Genomic DNA, 22,486 nt, shown 5'->3' on the forward strand with positions numbered 1-22,486 from the left:
AATAACTGGGATCGCACCGTTCCGAACTGGGCTGCATAAAAATTCGATTTGGCACCGGAAGGCCCAACCGGACAATTTTAACTCTTTGTGGGGCCGTGAGCCCGCGACGGGAGTTCGCCTTCCTCCCTGCAAGGCTCTCTTCTCGATCTAGAACGGCCCAGACCGGGCTCATCCTGCTGTTCCAGCCTCCAGGAAACTTGCCTTACATCTGAAATTCTGAAGAATCCTCCTCGATATATGCTGGATTTTCCGTAAAAAAAGTTATTTTTACCTCCCTAAATTTTGGGCCGAATCCACATTTCCTTCCTAGACAATAAAACCATCCGACTTGACTACTCGGACTCACGATACCGGACATGTGACATTCTCTTAGTGGTTTTTCTCCTTTTTTCTTTTATATTTATTTTAGCTAAATCTTTAAAAAAATTATAGTAAATGAAAAAAATCATAAAATGAAAAATTCAATTTTGTTTGACTCCACATAAGTAGGGTAGATCTATGCAGTGAATATATAATATGATATAATTTAGTAAACAAATTTTATTGTACTTTTAGATATATACTTTTCTATAATTAATTCATAACTATAGTTTCCATGGTCCAATTATGGTGAAATTTTTATGGTGGACTGATCATTATATGATTGATATGCAGTAAAAATCTCATGCTCATTGGATCATATACGCCTGAGTTATAGATTCAGGAGTTTAATTCTTAGCTATATCGGAGACTCTTCTGTTGCTCAAGCATATATGATCCTAGTGAGTATGAAATTTTTACTACAGCTCAATAATATAATAATTAGTCCACCATAAAAAATTTATCATAATTGGACCACGGAACTGTAGCTATGAATTAATTACAGAAAAATATATATCTAAAAGTACAATAAATTTTTTAACTAAATTATATTATATCACATGTTCATTGTATACATCTAGTCATGTGGAGTAAAAAATTGGATTTTTCATTTTATAATTTTTCTATTTACTATGTTTTTCAAAGATTCAGCCAAAATAAATATAAAATAAAAGGAGAAAAACCACTAAGACAAAATAGGTAGGAAGATTACCGCAACGTATCCGGTAGTGTAAGTTCGAGAAGTTTAGTCGGATAGTTTTATTATGTAGGGAGAAAATACAGATTCGGCCTAAAAGTTCAAAGAGGTAAAAATGGATTTTTCCATTTTCCATCCACGCTGCCGAGCTGGCGACGGTTCTGAAACTCTCTGCCGGCCGGTCGGTCCCAGCGACCCAAGCCCAAACTCGGTCGGCATGCCCCCACGAACTGAGCGCAGCTTGCTTTTCTACAGCCCAATTCCCCAAGTCGGCCCAGTCCATCAGCGGATTGCCCCGCCCGTCCGGCGAAACCACACGGAAGAAAGGCGCCGAGCGCGCGGCTCGCCGGCTCAGCAGCGCCGCCCAACAACGACGACGACCGTGTCAGGCCAGTCCAGGCCACCTGATCCGCAACCGACCTCGCACCTGCCTTACCTGTCAGTAGATTGGGCGCTCCTTTCGTTTCCTCCCTGTCGTCAGTTAGCTCCGCAACCGCTGGAGTGGAGAGGACACACCTCAACCGCCCACCGTCGTGTCGCCCGCCCAGAATATCAAGCATGCACTACCAAAGTTACCTGCTCCTGATGAGTAAACACACCCATGGTCCATGGACACCCATCTACCTACCTGCAATGGCTCAGCCGCATCCACGCTTGCTGCTCACCGAGCCGTCCCCTCGCACGCACAGATCCGGCCGGCGCGCACAGAACAAACGCCGCATCAATCTACCCCCCCTGCCCGTCACGTGTGCACATGACACGGCGCGGCGGCCATGAAAGCCATCCACGACGCCGGGGGACGCGACAGACGGTTGACACGTCACGCTCAGCGCACAACCGTCCAAGTCACGAACGCCGGCCGGCCGGGCCGGGCGCATTCATGGGCGCGCGGACGGATCGGCGGCGGCGGCGGCGTCCGGCGAGGTTTAGCGCGGCAATCATCGGCCAGCCAAGGGGAGGGCACGGGCGAGCAGTGGCGTGATGATGGCGGGCGATGGCGAGAGATCGCGCCGAGCGGGCGATCCGGCCGCCCCGATCTGAAGCGTCCAGGCTCGGGAACTGGCCGCGCCCCGATCCCGTGCTGGGAGTACAACGAGACCCTGGCGGGCGTGTGGGGCGGCTGGGCCCCCGGGCTCGTGTCCGTCCCGCGCCGGGAGCGCATAAGAAGGAAGCGGCCGTGGCGACGGCTCCGTCGCTCCCCTGTCTGGCTGCCTGCCTGCCCCTCACGCGCTCGCCTCCGATCCGTCCGCGCTGCTCCCCCTCGCGTCTCTCCTCGCTGCGGGGGCACTGGCAGCGACAGTGACACCGTCTCCTCTCTGGCTCTCTCCCTCTCCCTCTCGAGCGTGCAGTTGAGAGCGGCTCGGCAGCGCGGCGTGCGCGGACACGGCACCGGCAGTTACTCTCCCCCTCCCTCCCTGCTCGCTGCTCGGTGGCGTCCAATTCAATGCGCTCCTGCACAACGGAAGCAGGGAGCTCTTCCTCCATTGGCTCGAGCTGCGCCATTGAATGCCCCCCGTCTCTTGACTGAGAAACCTCCCTCTCCTTTACACCCCCCCCCCCCCCCCGGGCGCTCGTGTCACTGTTACTCGTACGTGCTCGCGCACGCCGGTTTCGGTACCACCCCTGCGTGTCACTCACACGAGAGGAGAGGGGGATTCATCAGCCATTCATGTTCATGGAGTTGCTCTGCTGAGCTCGTTGTTTCCTTCCGGCTGGGCGTTTCTGGGTTCTCCCTCTGGTTCCAGTCAGTGGTGGGAGAAGATGAACTACCTCAGGAGCCGGAGCCTGAAGCGGCTCCTGTCCCTCGGCCGCCGGAGCAACGCGGAGGAGTCCGCCGAGGAGTGCGTCGACGCCGACCCTCCGCCGCCGCCGCCGGCGCCGCCGCCTTACAAGCCCACATGGAGGTGCTTCTCCTACGACGAGCTCCACCAGGCCACCGATGGCTTCCACCAAGGTAAAGGCAAAAAGGCTAATCCACGCTGTCGCGTTTCAATTCCATTGGCATTGCCTTGACGCGCGCTGGGGCGTGGAATTTGCGCCGCGCCGCAGACAACATGGTGGGCAAGGGCGGGTACGGCGAGGTGTACCGCGGCGTCCTGGACGACGGGCGCGCCGTCGCCGTGAAGCGCCTGGCGCCAACGGCCGCGGCGGACGAGAAGAAGGAGAAGGACTTCCTCACGGAGCTGGGCACGGTGGGCCACGTCCGCCACCCCAACGTGTCCGCTCTCCTCGGCTGCTGCGTCGACCGCGGCCTCCACCTCGTCTTCGAGTTCTCCATCCGCGGCTCCGTCTCCGCCAACCTCCACGGCAAGTCAAGTCCTCCCCTACGTTGTGCTCTGCTTTGCTTGCTAGCATTGCCAATGGTGTGAGCTCACGATTGGTTGCGAATCGCAGACTTGAAGCTGCCGGTGATGTCGTGGAAGCAGCGGCACGGGATCGCTGTCGGCACGGCGCGCGGGCTGCGCTACCTCCACAAGGGCTGCGCGCGGCGGATCATCCACCGCGACATCAAGGCGTCCAACATCCTCCTCACCGCCGACTACGAGCCTCAGGTTGTCTCCTCCTCGCCAACTCTGCTCGTCCTCTGCTTTCGTCCGTCGATGCCATGGCTGACTCCGCTTCTCTGATGCTGGCAGATTTCGGACTTCGGCCTCGCCCGGTGGCTGCCGTCGGAGTGGACGCACCACGCCATCGCGCCGATCGAGGGCACGTTCGGGTGAGCGAAGCTTTTCTTTCTTTCTTTCATTCACGTACCCCGTTTCCTTGGACTTTGTGAGTGAAACTGTGGTTGGCGATGACGCTGACACGATGGCCATGGCGTCGCGGCTTTCTGTACGTGCTGACAGGTGCCTGGCGCCCGAGTACTTCACGCACGGCATCGTGGACGAGAAGACGGACGTGTTCGCCTTCGGCGTCTTCCTCCTCGAGCTCATCTCCGGCCGGAAGCCGGTGGACGGCTCCCACATGAGCCTCATCGCGTGGGTGAGTTCCTCCAGTTCTCTGACACCGCCGCCGACCGCCGACCACCGTCTGTAGCGAGCCGCAGGGCTAATTTCGGGTTGGAAACACGTGCAGGCCAAGCCTTACCTGAGCGACGGCGTCGTGCAAGGTCTCGTGGACCCGCGGCTCGGCGACGGCTACGACGCCGGGCAGCTGAGGCGGCTCATGTTCATCGCGTCGCTCTGCGTCAGGGCCGCCGCGGCGTGGCGCCCGACCATGACACAGGTGCGTACGGGAACAGACAACTTTCTATGCACATGCTGTGTCCTGATTGCTAACCTACACTACATAGTACACTTCAGAATTCACCAGATTTAATACAAGTGAAAGCAAAAACGCATTGTAATCTTTCGTTCCAAAAAGAGAAAATTTGGGGAAAAAAATTGTAATACACTCCAGCAGTGCAGATAGTAGCTTTCGACAGTGGGTGACCTAATTGTTGTGGAGTGTACAATGCCCTAGCTTTGGAATGTTAGGGTGGGTCTGACTGACAGAGAGGTAGTATCCCGATCGTTGCAACGCCTGGTCCACCACCAAGAAAATCCCCAACCATCATCTCCTTTTTTTCTCTTGTCCTGTGAAAGATCAAAATCTCCAACCATCATCTCCTTTTTCTCGTCTTTTGAAAAATCAAATTCTCCAACCATCATCACAGAGGACAAAAGTCAGGGATATCTTTAATTCCCGCCCATTTGGTGGTCTAATCGATTTGTTGCTCGTTCTGGTAACCCCAGCAATGGATCTCTCCGGGTTTCTGCAAAGGACAATGATACCACTGCACTGAAATTGGCAACAACTTTAGGTTTCTTCAAGTGGAGTGTTAATCATACAACGGAAAAAGATCAATAATTCATCATTTTGGTATCATTTTGTGGCATAGATTTTCCTAGGAGTTTCTCTCTCTCACTTCTAGCAAAACCGAAATGCTCACGGTTAGGTCCAACAGCTCTATCATAGTATTACAATATATAATTAATCAGACGAAGAAGAGGTTAACAGCTGGTGCAGAAAATGTTCCAAGTATGTGGCCTGAGAAACACCGCTGTCTGTTTTATATAGCATGAATTGGAAGTTATTCAACCAGATGAGGTAATGGTTGAGGTTCAGTCATACACTCTAAAGCATTAGTCTATCATGCATGTCTGGTGCAAGGTAGCTATCTCACTTGGGCATAATTCTGCCTAGTCTGTTTGAGCTTATTAAACCAGATTATCCGTGTATGCTTCGTCTAACCAGACATCTGAGAGCAGCCTAAATACCAGCATCATATACTAGTGGTATGCCTATATCATCCACTTGGCTGCTACGGTTGTTAAATACTGCCACGCCGTGCCGTGTCTGTTGTGACAGCACGCCTTGCTTCTTGTTTAGCACACTGGCATCTACCGACCAGTTGGCAAGTAACACTGCACCCAACCTGATTGCATAGAGCTTGTCTTCATCTATCACAGTGTGGTGAGGTCTCAATTTTTAATGTGGAGCTAACTGATTCTGCTTCACTAGGATCCTACAGCGTATTGCTGTATTGTGTGTGGGCGCTCACCTACAGATAATGTATAGCACAATACAGAAACATAACAATCATCTCAAAATCATATGCATATATCAACTGAGCTGAACTTATGGGAAGGGGGGCTTGAACACATCATCAATACATATCGGTATCGAACTTATCTGAATAATGTTTCCCATCTTTCCCATAAGTATTTCTTCAAATTTTGAATTAGCATTAAACTTACGAAGCATACAAAAAACATACTATTGTGTTTCTGCATGAGGATCAGACTGTGACGTCCTGAAGAAATGAATATTAGGAGTAGGACATAGGAACCCTACTATTTTACTAGAAACTTTAGAAGCAGACAAGGTCTTGGTCACATCTGAAGCATGGCCGGTTTCTTGGTTGTGGAATAGGGCATAGGATGCTCTGTTGCCTCCTACCTTCTCCCCAACCATTTCTTCCCTCTCCATTTGATTTGATTCACGGGAAACCCAAGGGCGAGGTGAAGTGTGGGACACAGGACAGCTCAAGAACACAAACCTTGGGGAAACGTACAAAACATGCCACCCCAACAGCTATATAAAAGACCAAGTCTACCCTAATCAAAGTTTAATCATGCATTTCTTTATTCGTATCAGCACATAAACAATCGCTCTACTGCATGCTGGTACGCTCGTTGCAACCATCAGGTAGATGCTTTGCTTCAGAAGCTGGCTGTAGACAGTGTTAAGCAGTGCGTAGATGGTAGTACATCAGTATGATTGAGCTGTTCAATGTGCCTTGTCTAAGTTGAACAAATTTGCTCTAAAATCATATCCATTGCCCTAATCTGAAAGTAAACATTTACAAAAAAAATCATTTTCCAGGCAACCAAATGTGCAGTGTTCAGTGCTGCATTGTAAGGCTGTCCTTTTTTTAAAAAAAAAAGGGAAACAGTTGAGTGTAAAATCTAATGCACTGTAGCAGTGCTTGCTGCACTTGTCAGAGGTTACTCCAAAGACCGGTCAATTGCAGTGCCAGAGCTCTTTATTAATTTGCAACTACTGGTACTTAATTGAGTAACTGACTGGATTCACATGGCCATGGGCAGGTACTGGAGTTATTAGAGTCCGGTGAGATTTCTCAAGATCAATGGCAGATGCCCGAGAAAGAGGAGCAAGACGAGTTGTGGGATTTCGACGATCTCGACGATTTCGATGAAGACGACGACGACGACGACTATGACAACTACGACGATGAATCTGATTCCCCCTCGATCTCCTCGTCGGCGTGCAGCATCCACCCCAATGATTAGCCCCAAAATATTTGCATCTGTCAGTAGATTAATCAAGCGGGTATGATCCTTGCGATTATATCAGTCTGTACATACACCGCCCCTAGAGAATAGTAGTCTGAAAAAAACAACCAAAAAAGAAGAAGATTCAGGCCCATGGTTTTCAGTTTTGGTGTCTCCATCCCAGCAGGAATCTTCCCCATAATAAGCCGCCTTAAACTCCAGGAGCCGATCTGATCCGCGTCTGACAGTGACTGATGCATGCTGGTTTCTGCCCAAATCAGCTGACAGTTTGGCATGCCGGGCAAGGCCGCGCCGCGTCCCCAACAAACCTGAAACTGTCGTTGGCTGGCGGCTTTCTGTGAGCGAGTTATGGATGATGCAGAGAGCCCCTGCGCTGCGGCAGGCAGCAGCAGTTTGGCCACGAGCTGGGCCCCGTTTAGATCGCTTCCAAATTCCAAATTTTTACACTCTCTCCATCACATCAATTTTGGGACACATGCATGGAGCAGTAAATGTATGTAAAAAAAATAACTAATTGCACAGTTTAATTGTACATCACGAGACGAATCTTTTAAACCTAGTTAGTCCATAATTAGATAAAATTTATCAAATACAAACGAAAGTGTTACAGTAGCAAAAAGTTCCAACTGTTATAAAAACTTGCAATCTAAACAAGACCCTGGCTAGCATCCACATGCTCGGCAGGCAGGTCAGGTGGGTTACGGCTCGGAACCTGTTGGTTAGCTTGCTCAAGTACAGTAGGGGCGGCCCCCGGCCCTACCCTACTGCTCCGCTGTCCAGGGGCGCGACCTGCCAGGCAGTGAGGTGATCAGTGAGCTAACCAGAGAATCGATCATTGAGCAAAACTCAGACAGGATCAAGCAAGCCGCTCTGTCAGCCAAGAGGCCATTTTCTTTTTTCAGTTGTGAGGCGTGTACTCATTCGCAGTGAGAAGATGGTCGACAGATAGCATGACTGAAGGCCAGATCGGTGAAACTTATCCTTTTAGGCTTTTATTTAGCAAAACTCAGACAGGATCAAGCAAACCGCTCTTTCAGCCAAGAGGCCATTTTCCTTTTTCAGTCGTGTGGCGTGTACTCATTCGCAGTGAGAAGATGGTAGCCAGATAGCACGGCTGAAACCGGCCAGATCGGTGAAACTTATCCTTTTATTTAGAAAATGTGTAACTGCTAGTCTACTATTAATGGTGTTCTCTAACCGTCAGTTTGTCCACTTCATCAGGTACAACGGATAAATGATCATTCATTCACTCAGTCACCAACCGCGGCTTACAGACAACATCTTACCAGCTATATCAGGCTATGGCGGCGCACTTCTGATCAAATCAAAGCCACCATGTACACAACAACAACACACATAATTCGACAGGTGATGTACATGTATACAAATACACCATACTGGGCCGGCACCTTAGGTCCACCCAAAAAGAAAAAAAATGCTTTCCTAGCTGCATCATGATCCCATTTCTTGCATGGACCTGTCTGCTGCCGCCCTGCTGCATGATGAGTCGCTGCTAACCTAGACCACTCATTCGTTGCCAGCAGCTCCGGCCGCCCAGATCTACAAGCAAAAACTTCTCCCACACTGTAGCACACTAACACGAGCCGAGGACCAGCACCAGCTCGAGCACTCGACCGATCGCGATCGGCCAAGCAGCGCACCAAGGACGAAAGCATACGCCGCGTGAAGGGCCATCGGCTACGTGCGAACTGCAGACGCTGCCATGCAAGCCACCTCCAATGAAGATGAACAGGAAAAAAGCTGCATCTGCCTGGGCACACGCGATGTACTGAGATGCGCAGACAACACATTTCGTCAGACCGAGGATTGAACTGAACAGCCGTCTCTCTGTAGTCTGTATGGTCCTGACTCTTCCAACACCCAACGTTGCCATGATGCAGAGGACGCGGTGCTCATTGGCCTGCGCTCTGGGGCTCCTTGGCCATGATCAACGCCGTAGCTAATGGTCCAAGCCTCCAAGGCACCAGTACTGTCAGTGTCCAATTATACCGTTGTTACCAGGACCAGCCTGTCTTAAACAGTTGGTAGTGATGAATCATACGTACTGATGTAGCACTGTGTAATGTGTACCATGCATGTATAATTGTACATGTACGGGGTGCATGGCTTCTTAACGTAGGTTACAGTCAAAGATCATCGTTTCACATGATCACATCTCACTTGCGATCAATTGAGCACATGGAAATTTGATGCAGAGTGCAGTACACTGATCATAAAAAAATGGGGCAGTCGGGTACTGAACTTACTCGCCGCAAGGTCCTGAACATTATGAGCATGGCCAAAGCAGCCTTGCTCTCGCCCGTGAGCGTACGTACATGTAGTCGCAGCCACTGGCATGCTGGATCCAACAACATGCACAGTTGTTGATTGTGGCGGAATGGTCCAGAAAAACAGAGTTGCACAAGCAACTGCTGCATGCTAGGGGTTAGTTGAAGGACAGACAGTGGTGTATATGCACCGGGGCCTAAGCTGAATGGGACACTGCCATTGTACTGCTTGCCTGCTAGGCTACCTGCTAGCACAACAGATATTACTGCTGATGGATTCTCACTCTTTCTTGATAGGTTTGTTTATGTAATGGACTCTGACCTGTCTGCTGGGTCTTCAGAAATTGGCTCATGTCTTTGCTTGTTGTTGTGGTGGTGGTGGTGGTGGTTGTGGGGGGGGGGGGGGGCGTGGAAGGCAAGTGAAAAATCTTTGGATCCAATACGGCTTGCAACACGAATACACGATATGACTATTCTCCTGGTTGAAGAAGCTCATGTTTAGGAGGGGCAGACTTCAGATCAGTTCTCTGAACCCGCATGCATGGTGACGAAATGAACAATCAGAGGCATGGCAGCTCGTTCTGAGAAAAACAAAGCTCAGATTGGCCGGCCATGCCAAAGTCCAGAGCTATTAGAGTACTCTAATACTTGTAACAAGCACGGGCATGAAAGATTCCCGAGCGTTTTGTTCATGCACTTCCAGTCTTCAGATGTTTTTTTTCCCAAATAAACTAAAGCTTCCTGCTAAACAAAACATGCGATAACACCGAGTTCAGTGCAGCACAGCCTGCACTGCAGAACGACAAAACGCCATCGATAGACCATGCAACGCACCGTATCCAGTTTACTGATCCTGTCGGCGATCAGCAATTCAGCACGCGTGAAATGATTCTTCTTCGGATAAGACACCGCCAGTTTATTTGTTAACAGACCAGAGAGGGTACGTGCATTGTTCCTTACCATTGGGATTAGCTGTAACACATGGGCGCTCAACGCACACAGGGGGGCATGGACTGAGAACGCAAGCAGACTCAGTCATTGACGACCAATGATTAACATTTCTATGCTAATAACAGAGATGCAGCGATGGCTCAGGCTGAGCCTGAGGTTACCTTGGTCAAAAGGAATGTGTTGAGTCGTTCATTCAATCATTCCAATTTCCAATATTCCATCCCTACTTGACTTGGGTGTGTGAATATGTGATACGAGTTGCAGAAACACCACCACAACGAGGCAAGATGCAGTTTTTTTTTCTTTCGAGCAATAGATGCAGTTATCACATCGGCCTCCGGCAGCGACGTCGGCGGCGACCTACCACGACGAACTTGGGCGGAGCTGTCCCGGAGCCGGTTGTCGCTGCGCATGCCGGCGGCGGGCGACGACGACGACGTTTGGGACGCCGGAGGCGGACGAGGGACAACAACTCGGTGCTCCGTCCGGCTCCTCCGACGATACGGCAGCTGCTCGGGCCGCTCGCGGTGAGCCGGCCAACGGCCCACGGCCGCTCATGCCCGACCGTTGGTACTTACCCTGTGGCATTGTGACACGCCAGCCAGTCGCGACACCACGGAGGACCCGATGCTGGAAGTGTTCGCAGCATCATTTTTGAGCCTGGTTGCAGCTCCGGCACCCGCCCGGCTCGAGGATGAGCCACCGGCGGAGGTGTCCTGCGTCTACACCTGCGGACTTCCTGGAAGGCAACAGACGTCGCCCCAGCACGCTGATTTGGTGATACAGATACCACCACTGCGCCCCGCTCCGAGGGCAGCGGACTCGCCTCAGATGTCGTCTCTGCATGGGCGCACACAGGCCAGTGCATCCACGGGGCACGAAGATGACTACCCACCTGGCTTCGGTCCGGTCGAGCCCACGGTGGCTGCTGACCCTCCCACTATGCTGCCGGTGGATGCCCACCAGACTGTGGACAACGACCCCTCCGCTAACCGTCGCCAACCGGTCTCGGGGTTCTAGGAGCGCAGACTCCGGCGCTTCATCGGTGAGGTCAAGCGCAAAATCAAAACGCCGCTTGTACCGAAGCCCCCCAGGAGGATGAAGGTAGTGGCGCCGGTATGTGAGGGTGAATTGCCTGCCCCAAGCCTTCCCAAGAGAAGCCGACGGATTGCCAATCAACCTTTGGCCAATATCGCATCATCCAAGAGAGCTGAGGTGTTGCTCATGCAGCGCTTTGATGGTGTGCCTGCGCAGGAAGGGTCCTCTGAGCCAGCCAAGAAGATGATTGCGGACTACTTTGATGGTAACCTTAGCGGCAAATACATGGAGGCAGCCAGGAAGCTCTTTCTGTCCTTGAGGAAGAATGGGACGTGGTTGCGTGCTGATAGGAGATGGTTGAGCAGTAGTAGTCTTTTGCTCCTCACTCTACCCCTTTTATGTTGTTTTATATTTTCTGTAAATCACAACCGCGTGCTCTAGTACGTTGCGAGAGTGCTAGCCGCTCTACGTCGTTGCAAGTCTTAATACAATAATGAAACACAACTCTCCTACGTTTTCGAGAAAAAAATAGATGCAGTTATTTTTTTAATAGAAAACTAATTCAGGACCGTTACTCTTAAATTTCTCTTGCCTTTTCACTCTATATGATGGTTAATTTAGCTTATTTTTATATTTATGAAATATTGTACTTTTTTGTGAAAAAAGAAACATTCCATATGTGACTGTGTCTCACAAAAGGAAAATTACGACTACATAGTTTGACAAAACCTTTGGAATCGGCCCACAAAGCCCAAAGAATCCTCTTTCCACACGACAGCACGCGCTTGCGGCTCGGCCCATATAACCCACAGGCACCTTCCTTCCTCATCGCATCGGCGCCGCAAGCCGGAACAAACCAGAGACCCCAAACCCAAACCCCTCTCTCATCTTCCCCTTCGCCTTCCTCTTCCTCCGCCCGCCGCTTCCGATCCTAGGGTTTTGCCTGCCGCGACGCCGCACCGCAGCGAGATGGAGCCCACCTCGTCGGCGTCGATCGCGCGGCAGACGTGGGAGCTGGAGAACAACATCCCCGCGGCGGCCACCGACCCGGACGCCATGGACGCGATCTACCGCTACGACGACGCGGCGCAGGCGCGGGCGCAGCAGGAGAAGCCCTGGGCCAACGACCCGCACCACTTCCGCCGCGCCAAGATCTCCGCGCTCGCGCTCCTCAAGATGGTCGTCCACGCCCGCGCGGGGGGCACCATCGAAGTGATGGGGCTCATGCAGGGCAAGTGCGAGGGCGACTCCATCATCGTCATGGACGCCTTCGCGCTACCCGTCGAGGGCACTGAGACTAGGGTCAATGCCCAGGCCGATGCCTACGAGTACATGGTCGAGTACTCAACCATCAACAAGCAGGTGAGCCCTCCCCACTTCTTCTGCTACCCATAACTAGTTGGTTGATGCTCTCGATCTGTCCAAACTGTAATTTCGCTACCATTGTGCTAAGTGTCTGCTTGCGTCAAAATTTTACTTCTACTAGGGCAGTTTGGATTATCTGATCTTCTCGTTTAGATGAAATTAATTGGCCGTGACTTTCAGCACCTACCAATCTGTTACTTTTCTGCCTTACTTGCTGGCTCCATGTTATGCAATTTTCATACTTGTGTTTTTCCATTAACTGTTTGGGTGTGTAATGCTGCCCTTAAATTGGTTGGGAGAAACCCTTAATGCTGGCAACACGATGATAACTGAGTAACTGACTTATGTTTACTGAGTTGCTGACATATTTGGAACATTGACCATACTAGCTAGACCTATTAGGATTTCTTCTGATAAAGATATTGTGTATATGGTCATATGGAATCTATTGTGTGCCTGAAATTGAAATTGAGAGTTCTGAGTTCAGGTCCCTTTCACCGTATATGTTCAAAATTCATTATGTAGTTAATAAACATAGGAGAAAACAGGTCTGTCTAATTTGCCTTGTAAGTTTTTTTTCCCTGGATACATACCAACAAAAGGGATATGTTCAAGTGGCACGGTGTGGTTGTTTTTCTGAACAAAGCAACTGTTGTGAAACTAGAGTATGATACCATGCTGCCAAATACCGCATTTGATGGGCTCTGTAACACAAATTGTATTTTTCTGATGTACCTATCTTGGGTTTGGTTGTCTTGATGTGAGTGTGTGCATTTGTAATGTTTAGTAAAAGAGTCAAATAAAAGGCAGGTTATATAGGACTACCCACTATCATTTTTGCTGTTTCTGAGTACATGTTCAAACTTGCAGTGTAGTCCTTTTTTTTTATAGAAAAGGCAGGTTATATAGGACCGTCCACTATCGTTTTTGCTGTTTCTAGGTACATGTTCAAACTTGCAAAGTAGTCCCTTTTTTTGTTAAATCTCTAATTCTTTGTTTGCCCACACCACTGTAGTGCCAAATTTTATTTTGGTATTAACACATACTCTGTCATCCTCCAATTTATTTTAAAACTAACATGCATTTGTTCTTTATTTACATAGGCTGGGAGACTGGAGAATGTAGTTGGCTGGTATCACTCACACCCTGGTTATGGATGCTGGCTGTCAGGCATTGACGTGTCAACTCAGATGCTTAATCAACAATTTACAGAGCCGTTCTTGGCTGTTGTGATAGACCCTACAAGGACTGTTTCTGCTGGTAAAGTGGAGATTGGGGCTTTTAGAACCTACCCAAAAGATTACAAGCCACCAGATGAGCCTGTGTCCGAGTATCAGACCATTCCACTCAACAAGATAGAAGATTTTGGGGTCCACTGCAAACAGGTAACTAGGTCGATTGTCCGTTCCTTTCTGTCACTTTGTTAAGCTCAGATGTGTGGTTTAGTCCTGTACTTCTGTTCTAATTGAATTTCTTGCAGTACTATTCTTTGGATATAACATATTTCAAGTCATCCCTGGACTCTCACCTCCTTGATCTGCTCTGGAACAAGTACTGGGTCAACACATTATCTTCGTCACCACTTCTGGGCAACAGGGATTATGTTGCTGGGCAGATCTTTGATTTAGGCAAGAAATTTCATCTGCGTTGATATCCAGTTTCTATATTGAAATTATTGCATTTTTTCTGTCTTGATAATGTTAAGTACCATTTTTCTTATGCAGCTGATAAACTGGAGCAAGCTGAAGGTCAGCTAGCACACAGTCGATTTGGCGGTATGCTTATGCCATCACAACGGAAGAAAGAGGTCTGTTTCTGCATGTGCTCTCTAAGCTATCTTGTGTATTCATGGCCAACACTTCTGTTTTTCCCTTGTGAAGTTTTAAAGGATGGTGCTGTTTAATCTTGCCTGTCTAATGCAATTTGTCACCCAATTTTTTCTCTAGTTTTCTGAAACTTTTACCAGACTATGTTACGAAATTAGGAAGTTCCTATCTAGTTGGTATGATATCACTGAGCAGTGTGCTTCCCCCTTATTTGTCATTTTCAATAACAAGTGGATCATACTGTGCTCCTGCAAGTTGTAATGAATGCCGGGTTACAGTTGAGACATTTGTCATTATCAAACAAGTATGCAGATACTCTCTCTGTTTTTATTTACATGTCGTATTAGGTTTGCCCTAAGTCAAACTTGTCCAACTTTGACCAAATTTATAGAAAAGAATAATAACATTTACAATACCAAATTTGTTTCATTGAATCCAAAATGAAATATATATTGATTGTGCATAGGTTGGGTAGTATAGTTGTTGCTATATTTTTCTATAGACTTGGTCAAAGTTAACCAAGTTTGACTTAGGACAAACCTATTACGACATGTAAATAAAAACGGAGGGAGTATGACTTACTATAACTGTTGTCATGTTTTAGAGGTTCACCTGAGAGTTAATGTGAGAAGTGGAAGAAGATGTAAACGGTTTGAATATGACAACCAGGAGATAATAAGCAGTAAAGTAAAATGGCATGGCTTTATGTCTGCTATAAAAAGTGACTCAGTGGGTAAACATATTAATGGAGAGAAGTCATGAAGTTCTAAATTTCTAATGATCAGGGCACCCTGGAATAGCTACTTCTATTGTACTTCGATTGCACATATATGCCAATATGTCTTGTGTTAGTGTGTCTTGCTCAATTACTTCACTGAGGTCTCTTGAGGTTTCTGGTACACAAAATTATGATGTAAATGTGAAATACTATCTGCGTAGGTGGTAGGATTTGAAATGTGTGACCATGTCTGATTACTTCTTTGTTTGGTTGCAATAGATGTTCAGATCCAGTATAATCTAAACAATCTTCTTACAGATAAATTGTTTTAATTTTCTTTTTGTAATGTATATCCTGTGCATTGTGATGTTTGCACACCTGCACACGTTATTCTATTTCCTATGGATTGTTGCCCCATCTTATGCGCTCCAACATAACTGGGTTAATATTTGTCTATGGCATCAAATGTTTCTGGCTATATAATATTGCATTAGCAGGATAGGCAATTAATTTGTTTTGTCAGAGATTTTGATACAGTCTCGTCTTATTTGTATTTTGGCCTGCGCTCTTTTCAGCAAGAGGAGTCTCCACTGGCCAAGGTAACTCGAGATAGCTCCAAAATCACAGCTGAACAGGTCCATGGTCTCATGTCACAGGTGATCCTTGATTTTTATCTCGACTCGTGTCATGGTTTAATCCTCCCATTGTGTTATCTTATCTCAGCCTAATATTTTGCCATACGATGCCTCCAGGTAATAAAAGACATCCTCTTCAACTCTGTGCACCCATCAAGCAAGGCAAGCACAAGTGTTCCGGATTCATCCGGGCCTGAGCCTATGGTTGAAGCCTAAGAGTTGCAAGAAAACGTGACACTGAAATCTGAGTTCTGATTGTGGGCATCGTAGCTGCCTGATTCCGACTGTGCAAACTAAATTACATTTTATCAAAACAGAATCATTATGTAATTATGACTTGCCTTCTGTATCTTGGGCTCTAAATGAGAGGGAGGTGTGATTTACTGGAGTAAAATTCACTTGGTAGGAGGATTGTTATGTTGATGCTCACTCTGGATCAATGAAACCTTTTGTGGAGTGTCAAAGTACTTTTATAATTGGCTAGCAGTTAGTTTAAGACCCGGATTTTTGAAGTTCATATCCCGACTAGTAGGAAGCTGAATGAGGAATCTTCAAGTGGCAATTTTATATTTTTTTAGTTGGTTGACTTTGATAACAATTCCCTTGGAGGTTCGTTATCATCAACGACTTCAGTGCCGAGTTCATCTCTCATGGATATGGGAAGTAGTATCGTATCGTGCTGTTGCACCTGCGGGCTGAATTGTCTGTATGGTGTTGACTAAAACCCGTTGGCAGGCGTGGCTGTTTCATCTCATGGATATGGGAAGTAGTTAAGAGTGCCCGGTTCTAAGAGGGGCTCTAACCGTAAAAGGTAAAGCCCCGGCCCCAAAGTAAAGACCAGGTCGTAAGGAATAAAAAATTGATCCAAGGACGACGGGGGGCACAGCTCGTGCGGACGGCAGCCTGGCTGAGGCCGAGCGGACAGACGGAGAAGAGAGATCGAAAGAGATTAGATGACACAGGAATTGTTTTTGGGGCTTGACAGCGGCCGGACGTCCGATGGAAATTTTTTATCAGACGTTTAGTTGCAATATCGAAACAAGATATCTGCAATATTAAAAATATATAGGTGTAATATTGAAAAATATGCAAAAAACTAATTATATTTGACTCTCGGATACGAAAATTCCCGCTGCAAGATGAACACTATATTTCATGCAACATTCACCGTGAAACATGCAGAAGTAATAGTTACAACATCAAAAATTAACTATTGAAACATATGTCGAAGCATCCAATTTTTCTTCCCATCTGGACGTATGTATCTTAGCATTTCCAATTGTTTTTTTATCCTGAGCGGGACCCATCCGGTGATCCACCATCAAAGGCCTGCTCAGTCTTATACTCAAGGACTCTGACCTCAGTGCACCGTGGGATCAATTTTAAGAGCATCTTCAAGAGACTCTTTATCTTTTATCTTTTGATTAAAATTACCCTCCAACAATCTTTTCAATTGGATATCTAAATATAGAGCTCTTCCATTCCGGATTTCTTGCTAGTCAAAGATAGACAGCGAGAATTGCTCTGTAGATTACGCACAAGATATAGAAAAGCTATTGGAGAGAATAATTTTTACTCAAATGACTCACGAAATGATGATTTAGAGAGTAGATTTTAGAAAGGCTCTTGGAGATACTCTGAGGGCGCTCTCGACCTTATAGGTTACTCTGATGCCCTAACTAAGCAAATATGTACGTGTGTCGCTATGGCTGAAGAACAATGTAATGTGCACGAGGCGCAACCACCTTCTCGCAAACATGAGATACCTCTTCTCGAAATTCTCGTACATCACTAAGCAATAGTTGCCATCCACTACTCGCATACCAGCTTTGAAGCACATTCCTATCTTACCAGTTCCGTACGCAGACTTAGTTCGTAGAATCTCGGGTGGTTGTATCTCGGATTAATTAAAAAAGTTAATAAATTTGACTTTGGAAAAATCTAAACGGGACGTGGTACGAAGTGAGTACTTCTTCAATGGCTACTTGGCCAGGATGTAAAAAATTATATCTTGACTAGCCACGAACCACGTGACTCAGGCTCAGCCGCCGGTCTCTAAATAGAGAAAAATTGAACATCCACCTCAGAGTAAACCCGCAGCGCCATGAGAGGCAGGAGGCGTTATAGCTCTGTTTTAATCCTCGTATTATTCATAATTGGATACGATCTCAGTCAAGCTGCAAATGGGCCTGGTCCTCATTTTGGAAATCACATCTGCCGTTTCATTTCGGCAAGGTGCCGAGGTAGCAGAGGTCGAAACAACATGAAAAGGCACCTGAAAGTGGCACAATGCCACTGGCATGCCATTGCGGTTGTAATTGTCCGCCCAAATGTTCCACGGCTCCATATCTGTGCAGCTCTGGAGGGCCTGACCAGGTAGCAACCTGGTTCCAGACATCGACCATGTATGTGCCGTTAGCCAACATGACCTGCAATCCGACGCTCGCGGCGAGAAGGCGCTGCTGCGGCTTTGCCTTTGCGGGACTTGGCCGCCCGGCTCCAAGCTCCATCACACGCTCGGCTCAAGTGCCAGGTGCTCCAGCTCTAAGGCTCTGGCTTAGGAAGAGGAAGGAGTGCCAAGATCACATGAGGCGAGCTGGACTATTCAATTTCACCGCAATCCAACGCCGCCGGAAGCCGCGAGAACAAATGTTTCGTCGGAAGCTGTCACCGGAAACGCCCGCGCCCGCCACACGAGACCAAATGAAAATCAGTCCCGGAGTTTTGACAGCATGTTTGCTGCTGTCATCAACATCAGTTTTAGTTTTATCATTGTGGTACCGCTTCCCAGCTCGTCACAATCTGATTGGACAATACGAATGGGATTGGAGAGCAATTAAGCAATGTTCGGACTCCACTTCACTAGCACAACGCAGTTGAGGACTTGAGGGGCCGATGGATCAACCACGACGGCACAGGAGAGGAAGCAGGAGGCATCGGTGACATGGAGAGGTCATGCAGATCTGGACCGGCGCCTTGCAGAGTTGCAGAGAGAGGGGACGGAGTACCAGATGAGGCCACGGCCGACGGCGTGGAGAGCAGCGCGACAGTTGCGGCTTCGAGCGAGCGGCACGGCATGACTCGATGGGGAGTCGGAGCCGAGCGCGTGGTTGAGCCGGGAGCCGAGCGGCGGCCAAATCACGCAGAGCCGCAGCACCGTATCTTCGCAAGCGTCGGATTGCAGCGCCTGCCACGCGTCTTCAATCCAGAGCGGGGCTGCACAGGCCGCAGTTTGCAGCCCGTCTGCACGGAATTTTTGACCTGGAAATGGATCCGGTAAGCCTTCCACCACTGCCCAATTCCACATGACCCGTAGACTACAACCACCAATCTCCAAGTACAAAAGCTTCCATGCACCTGAGAGTAAACCCGCAGCAGCCGCCAGCCAGCACCATGAGAGTACACACCATCCTCTCCTCGGTCTTTCTCCTGCTCGCCTCGTTGCCTTCCTCCGCGCGTCCGGCAAGCGGCGGACGCCGGAGCACTCTATGGCGCGGCGACTCAATCGCCGTGGAGGACGCCTCCGGCGACGTCCTCGTGTCCCCCGGCGGCAACTTCTCGTGCGGCTTCTACAAGGTGGCCACCAACGCCTACACCTTCGCCATATGGTTCGCCCGCTCCGCCGACGCCACCGTGGCGTGGACGGCCAACCGCGACGCCCCCATCAACGGCAGGGGCTCGCGCGCCGGGTTCCGCAAGGACGGCTCGCTGGTGCTGCAGGACTTCGACGGCCGCGTGGTGTGGAGGACGAACACCAGCGGCGCGCAGGCCGACCGCGTGCAGCTCCTCGACACCGGCAACCTCGTCGTGGCCGACGCCGCCGGGAGCACGCTGTGGCAGAGCTTCGACTGGCCGACGGACACGCTCCTCCCGGAGCAGCCCATCACCCGGTACAAGCGGCTGGTGTCGGCGTCGGCGAGGGGCTTGCCGTACTCCGGCTACTACAACTTCTACTTTGACAGCAACAACATCCTCAAGCTCATCTACGACGGCCCGGAGATCAGCAGCAACTACTGGCCGGACCCCTTCAAGCAGTGGTGGGAGAACAACCGGACGGCCTACAACAGCAGCCGGTACGGCAGCCTCGACAGGTACGGCGCCTTCAGGGCGAGCGACCACACGCAGTTCAACGCCTCCGACATGGGCGAGGGCGTCACGAGGCGGCTGACGCTGGACTACGACGGCAACCTCCGGCTGTACAGCCTCGACGGCGGCGACGGGAGCTGGCACGTCACGTGGGCCGCGCTCCCACGGCCGTGCGACGTGCACGGGGTCTGCGGCCGCTACGGCGTGTGCGCGTACCTGCCGGCGCTGGCGTGCTCGTGCCCGGAGGGGTTCGTCGCCAGCGACGCCGGCGACTGGAGCAAGGGGTGCCGGCGCGAGTTCGACCTCCGGTGCGGCGAGCCCGTCTACTTCGCGGAGATGCCGAGCTTTGACTTCTGGGGGTTCGACTTCAACTACACCCAGGGGCTCACGATGGAGACTTGCCGGCAGATGTGCCTGGACGACTGCAACTGCGAGGCATTCGGCTACAAGATGGGCACCGGCGAGTGCTACCCCAAGATCTCGCTCTGGAACGGCCTGGCTCCGAACATCATCAAGCAAAACATCTTCCTCAAGGTCCCGACGCGTATCAAGAACCTGAGCCCGGCCGTGCTGGACTTCCATGGCCATGCCTGCACCGTGCACGAACAGAACGCCAGCGTCAGCGCCTCCTACTTCCATGTCAGGGGGAACAAGATAAACTTCATCTACTTCTACTCGTTTCTCGCGGTGGCGTTCGTCGTGGAGGCCATTTTCATCGTCGTTGGGTACCTGTTCGTCTTCCGCGCCGACCCGGCCGCAGGACGGGTCCGCGATGAAGAAGGGTACGCGCTGCTGTTCAGCCAGTTCAGGAGGTTCACCTACGACGAGCTCTCAGACGTGACCGGCAAGTTCGCGGACAAGCTGGGAAGGGGCGCGTCAGGGACCGTGTACAAGGGCGTGCTGGACGACGGCCGGAGCATCGCCGTGAAGCAACTGGACGACCTGACGCAGGCCGACGAGGTGTTCCGGTCGGAGATGAGCGTGATCGGCCGGATCAACCACATGAACCTGGTCAGGATGTGGGGGTACTGCTCCGAGCACTCGCACCGGATCCTGGTCTCCGAGTTCGTGGAGAACGGCTCGCTCGACAAGGCCCTCTTCGGCGACGGCGATGGGAGCGCGTTGCTGGGATGGCACTCGAGGTACAAGATCGCCGTCGGCGTGGCCAAGGGCCTGGCCTACCTCCACCACGAGTGCCTGGAGTGGATCGTGCACTGCGACGTGAAGCCGGAGAACATCCTGCTGGACGGCGAGCTTGACCCAAAGATCACGGACTTCGGGCTGGTGAAGCTGCTCAGCCGGGACGCGTGCGGCCGGCTGGTGCTGTCCAGGGCGCAGGGCACCAGGGGGTACATCGCGCCGGAGTGGGCGATGAGCCTCCCGATCACGGGGAAGGCCGACGTGTACAGCTTCGGCGTCGTGCTCCTGGAGCTGATCAGGGGGCAGAGGGTCTGCGACTGGGTGGTGGACATCAGGGAAGAGGAGGACGATGCGCGCGTGGATTTCCAGCGGCTGGTCGCCTGGCTCAGGGAGAAGATGAAGCGTGACGGCGAGAGTTCGTCGTGGATGGAAGAGAAGTTCGTCGATCCTCGGTTGCGCGGCGATTTCAGCCACTTGCAGGCGGCGGCGATGCTGGAGCTGGCGGTGTCGTGCGTGGATGATGATCCCAATAGGAGGCCGAGCATGAACGCTGTTCTACAGGAGCTCCTCTCGCTGGAAGATGACGCGCCTGTGCGCTATGCGTGACATGTCCCGTGTCCTTGTCGGCTGGTTTTTGGTGAGACAATGTGGATGAGTATTCACACGATGAGTCCCTAGGTTGCGCTGCCATGGACATACAAAAGTGTTGTGTCATACTATAACGCTAATACATCAAAGAAAAAGAAAATAGTTGGCTAGTCTAACTATTCATGAGGTGGGGCATTTTGCTAAAAACATGTCATAGGACAGCTCCTTCATTCTCCCAATCTACTCACTGATGAGCACCGCCTGCCCCTGCCGCGCGCCTCTTGCTCGCTCCTGTCTCTAGTGCACCATTGGATCTTTTGCCATAATTACCCAACTTCTCTCGGGTATCGTCTTGACGCCACTCCTCCAACCATCGACACCGGACCCTCGCTCCTGGACCTTCTCTCTGATCCCAGGGAATGGAGAAAGCTCTTGCCGGAGCCCCCAAATCCCTGAAATCCTACCCACACATAAAATCATACGCAAACAGTGTGGAAACGGATCGTGAACAGGTGAAATCGCCGTAGGTCACTAGAGGGAGAAAAAAGGGCTAAAAAAACATCAGGCTGCTCTCCTGTATCATTCACATGGCCGGGGAGGGAGGACATTTATCATCATCTCATAAGATGGTGGATCGTACTTCATGGGGATTTGCTTACGACATGAAAGAGGAAGGAAGTGTTGAGCTGAGTGGTTGGAACGAGTCACTTTCAAATACAGGCAGAGCTAGGCAGAAGCAGCCGCCATGTGGGGAGATATTATTTGAGCGTTTTATTAGCCAACCTGCTACCAATGATACACTGGCATCATTAATTCATTGTATCTAAAAAAATAGCGTGACGGCTGATGTGTATACAGTTTTTGTTGCTTTTCTAAACTCGAATAACATTATTGGCCGGTGTAATGTACTAGTCACTATGCTGCACGACAAATCTAGCTGAACTGCAGAAAGGAAGTAGCAAGTCGGCTTCCCTACCTACGAAACTTGTTTTCTTT

At 50.1% G+C, this 22,486-nt stretch overlaps 3 protein-coding genes across 3 annotated transcripts; all 3 read left to right on the plus strand.

Annotated features, from left to right (window-relative positions):
- Nucleotides 1-2,656: 2,656 nt before the first annotated feature.
- On the plus strand, nt 2,657-6,997 carry LOC112898776 (probable receptor-like serine/threonine-protein kinase At5g57670). The gene is made up of 7 exons (XM_025967063.1): nt 2,657-3,011; nt 3,107-3,364; nt 3,452-3,609; nt 3,694-3,773; nt 3,904-4,039; nt 4,133-4,282; nt 6,649-6,997. The coding sequence occupies exons 1-7, from the start codon at nt 2,819-2,821 to the stop codon at nt 6,850-6,852; spliced, it is 1,179 nt and encodes a 392-aa protein (XP_025822848.1). The 5' UTR covers nt 2,657-2,818; the 3' UTR covers nt 6,853-6,997.
- Nucleotides 6,998-11,975: 4,978 nt separating this feature from the next.
- Nucleotides 11,976-16,191, plus strand: LOC112901617 (COP9 signalosome complex subunit 5a-like). The gene is made up of 6 exons (XM_025970566.1): nt 11,976-12,494; nt 13,601-13,882; nt 13,978-14,125; nt 14,222-14,304; nt 15,617-15,697; nt 15,794-16,191. Exons 1-6 carry the CDS (start codon nt 12,102-12,104, stop codon nt 15,890-15,892), a joined length of 1,086 nt encoding a protein of 361 aa, XP_025826351.1. The 5' UTR covers nt 11,976-12,101; the 3' UTR covers nt 15,893-16,191.
- Nucleotides 16,192-18,620: 2,429 nt separating this feature from the next.
- On the plus strand, nt 18,621-21,508 carry LOC112900893 (putative receptor protein kinase ZmPK1). The gene is made up of 3 exons (XM_025969671.1): nt 18,621-18,725; nt 18,823-18,848; nt 19,159-21,508. Exons 1-3 carry the CDS (start codon nt 18,621-18,623, stop codon nt 21,506-21,508), a joined length of 2,481 nt encoding a protein of 826 aa, XP_025825456.1.
- The last annotated feature ends 978 nt before the right edge of the window (nt 21,509-22,486 follow it).

The sequence above is a fragment of the Panicum hallii genome, chromosome 7, assembly GCF_002211085.1.
Source record: "Panicum hallii strain FIL2 chromosome 7, PHallii_v3.1, whole genome shotgun sequence".
NCBI lineage: Eukaryota > Viridiplantae > Streptophyta > Magnoliopsida > Poales > Poaceae > Panicum > Panicum hallii.

Excerpts from the sequence above, each read along its gene's own strand:
- LOC112900893 (XM_025969671.1), top strand. The coding sequence starts at position 18,621 with ATGGAGAGGTCATGCAGATCTGGACCGGCGCCTTGCAGAGTTGCAGAG. Across the intron at positions 18,726-18,822 it reads GCGTGGAGAGCAGCGCGACA|AGCCGCAGCACCGTATCTTC; the intron begins GTTGCGGCTTCG and ends CAAATCACGCAG. Across the intron at positions 18,849-19,158 it reads AGCACCGTATCTTCGCAAGC|CACTCTATGGCGCGGCGACT; the intron begins GTCGGATTGCAG and ends CGGACGCCGGAG.
- LOC112901617 (XM_025970566.1), top strand. The coding sequence starts at position 12,102 with ATGGAGCCCACCTCGTCGGCGTCGATCGCGCGGCAGACGTGGGAGCTG. Across the intron at positions 12,495-13,600 it reads ACTCAACCATCAACAAGCAG|GCTGGGAGACTGGAGAATGT; the intron begins GTGAGCCCTCCC and ends TTATTTACATAG. Across the intron at positions 14,305-15,616 it reads CATCACAACGGAAGAAAGAG|CAAGAGGAGTCTCCACTGGC; the intron begins GTCTGTTTCTGC and ends CGCTCTTTTCAG.
- LOC112898776 (XM_025967063.1), top strand. The coding sequence starts at position 2,819 with ATGAACTACCTCAGGAGCCGGAGCCTGAAGCGGCTCCTGTCCCTCGGC. Across the intron at positions 3,365-3,451 it reads CGTCTCCGCCAACCTCCACG|ACTTGAAGCTGCCGGTGATG; the intron begins GCAAGTCAAGTC and ends TGCGAATCGCAG. Across the intron at positions 4,283-6,648 it reads GGCGCCCGACCATGACACAG|GTACTGGAGTTATTAGAGTC; the intron begins GTGCGTACGGGA and ends GGCCATGGGCAG.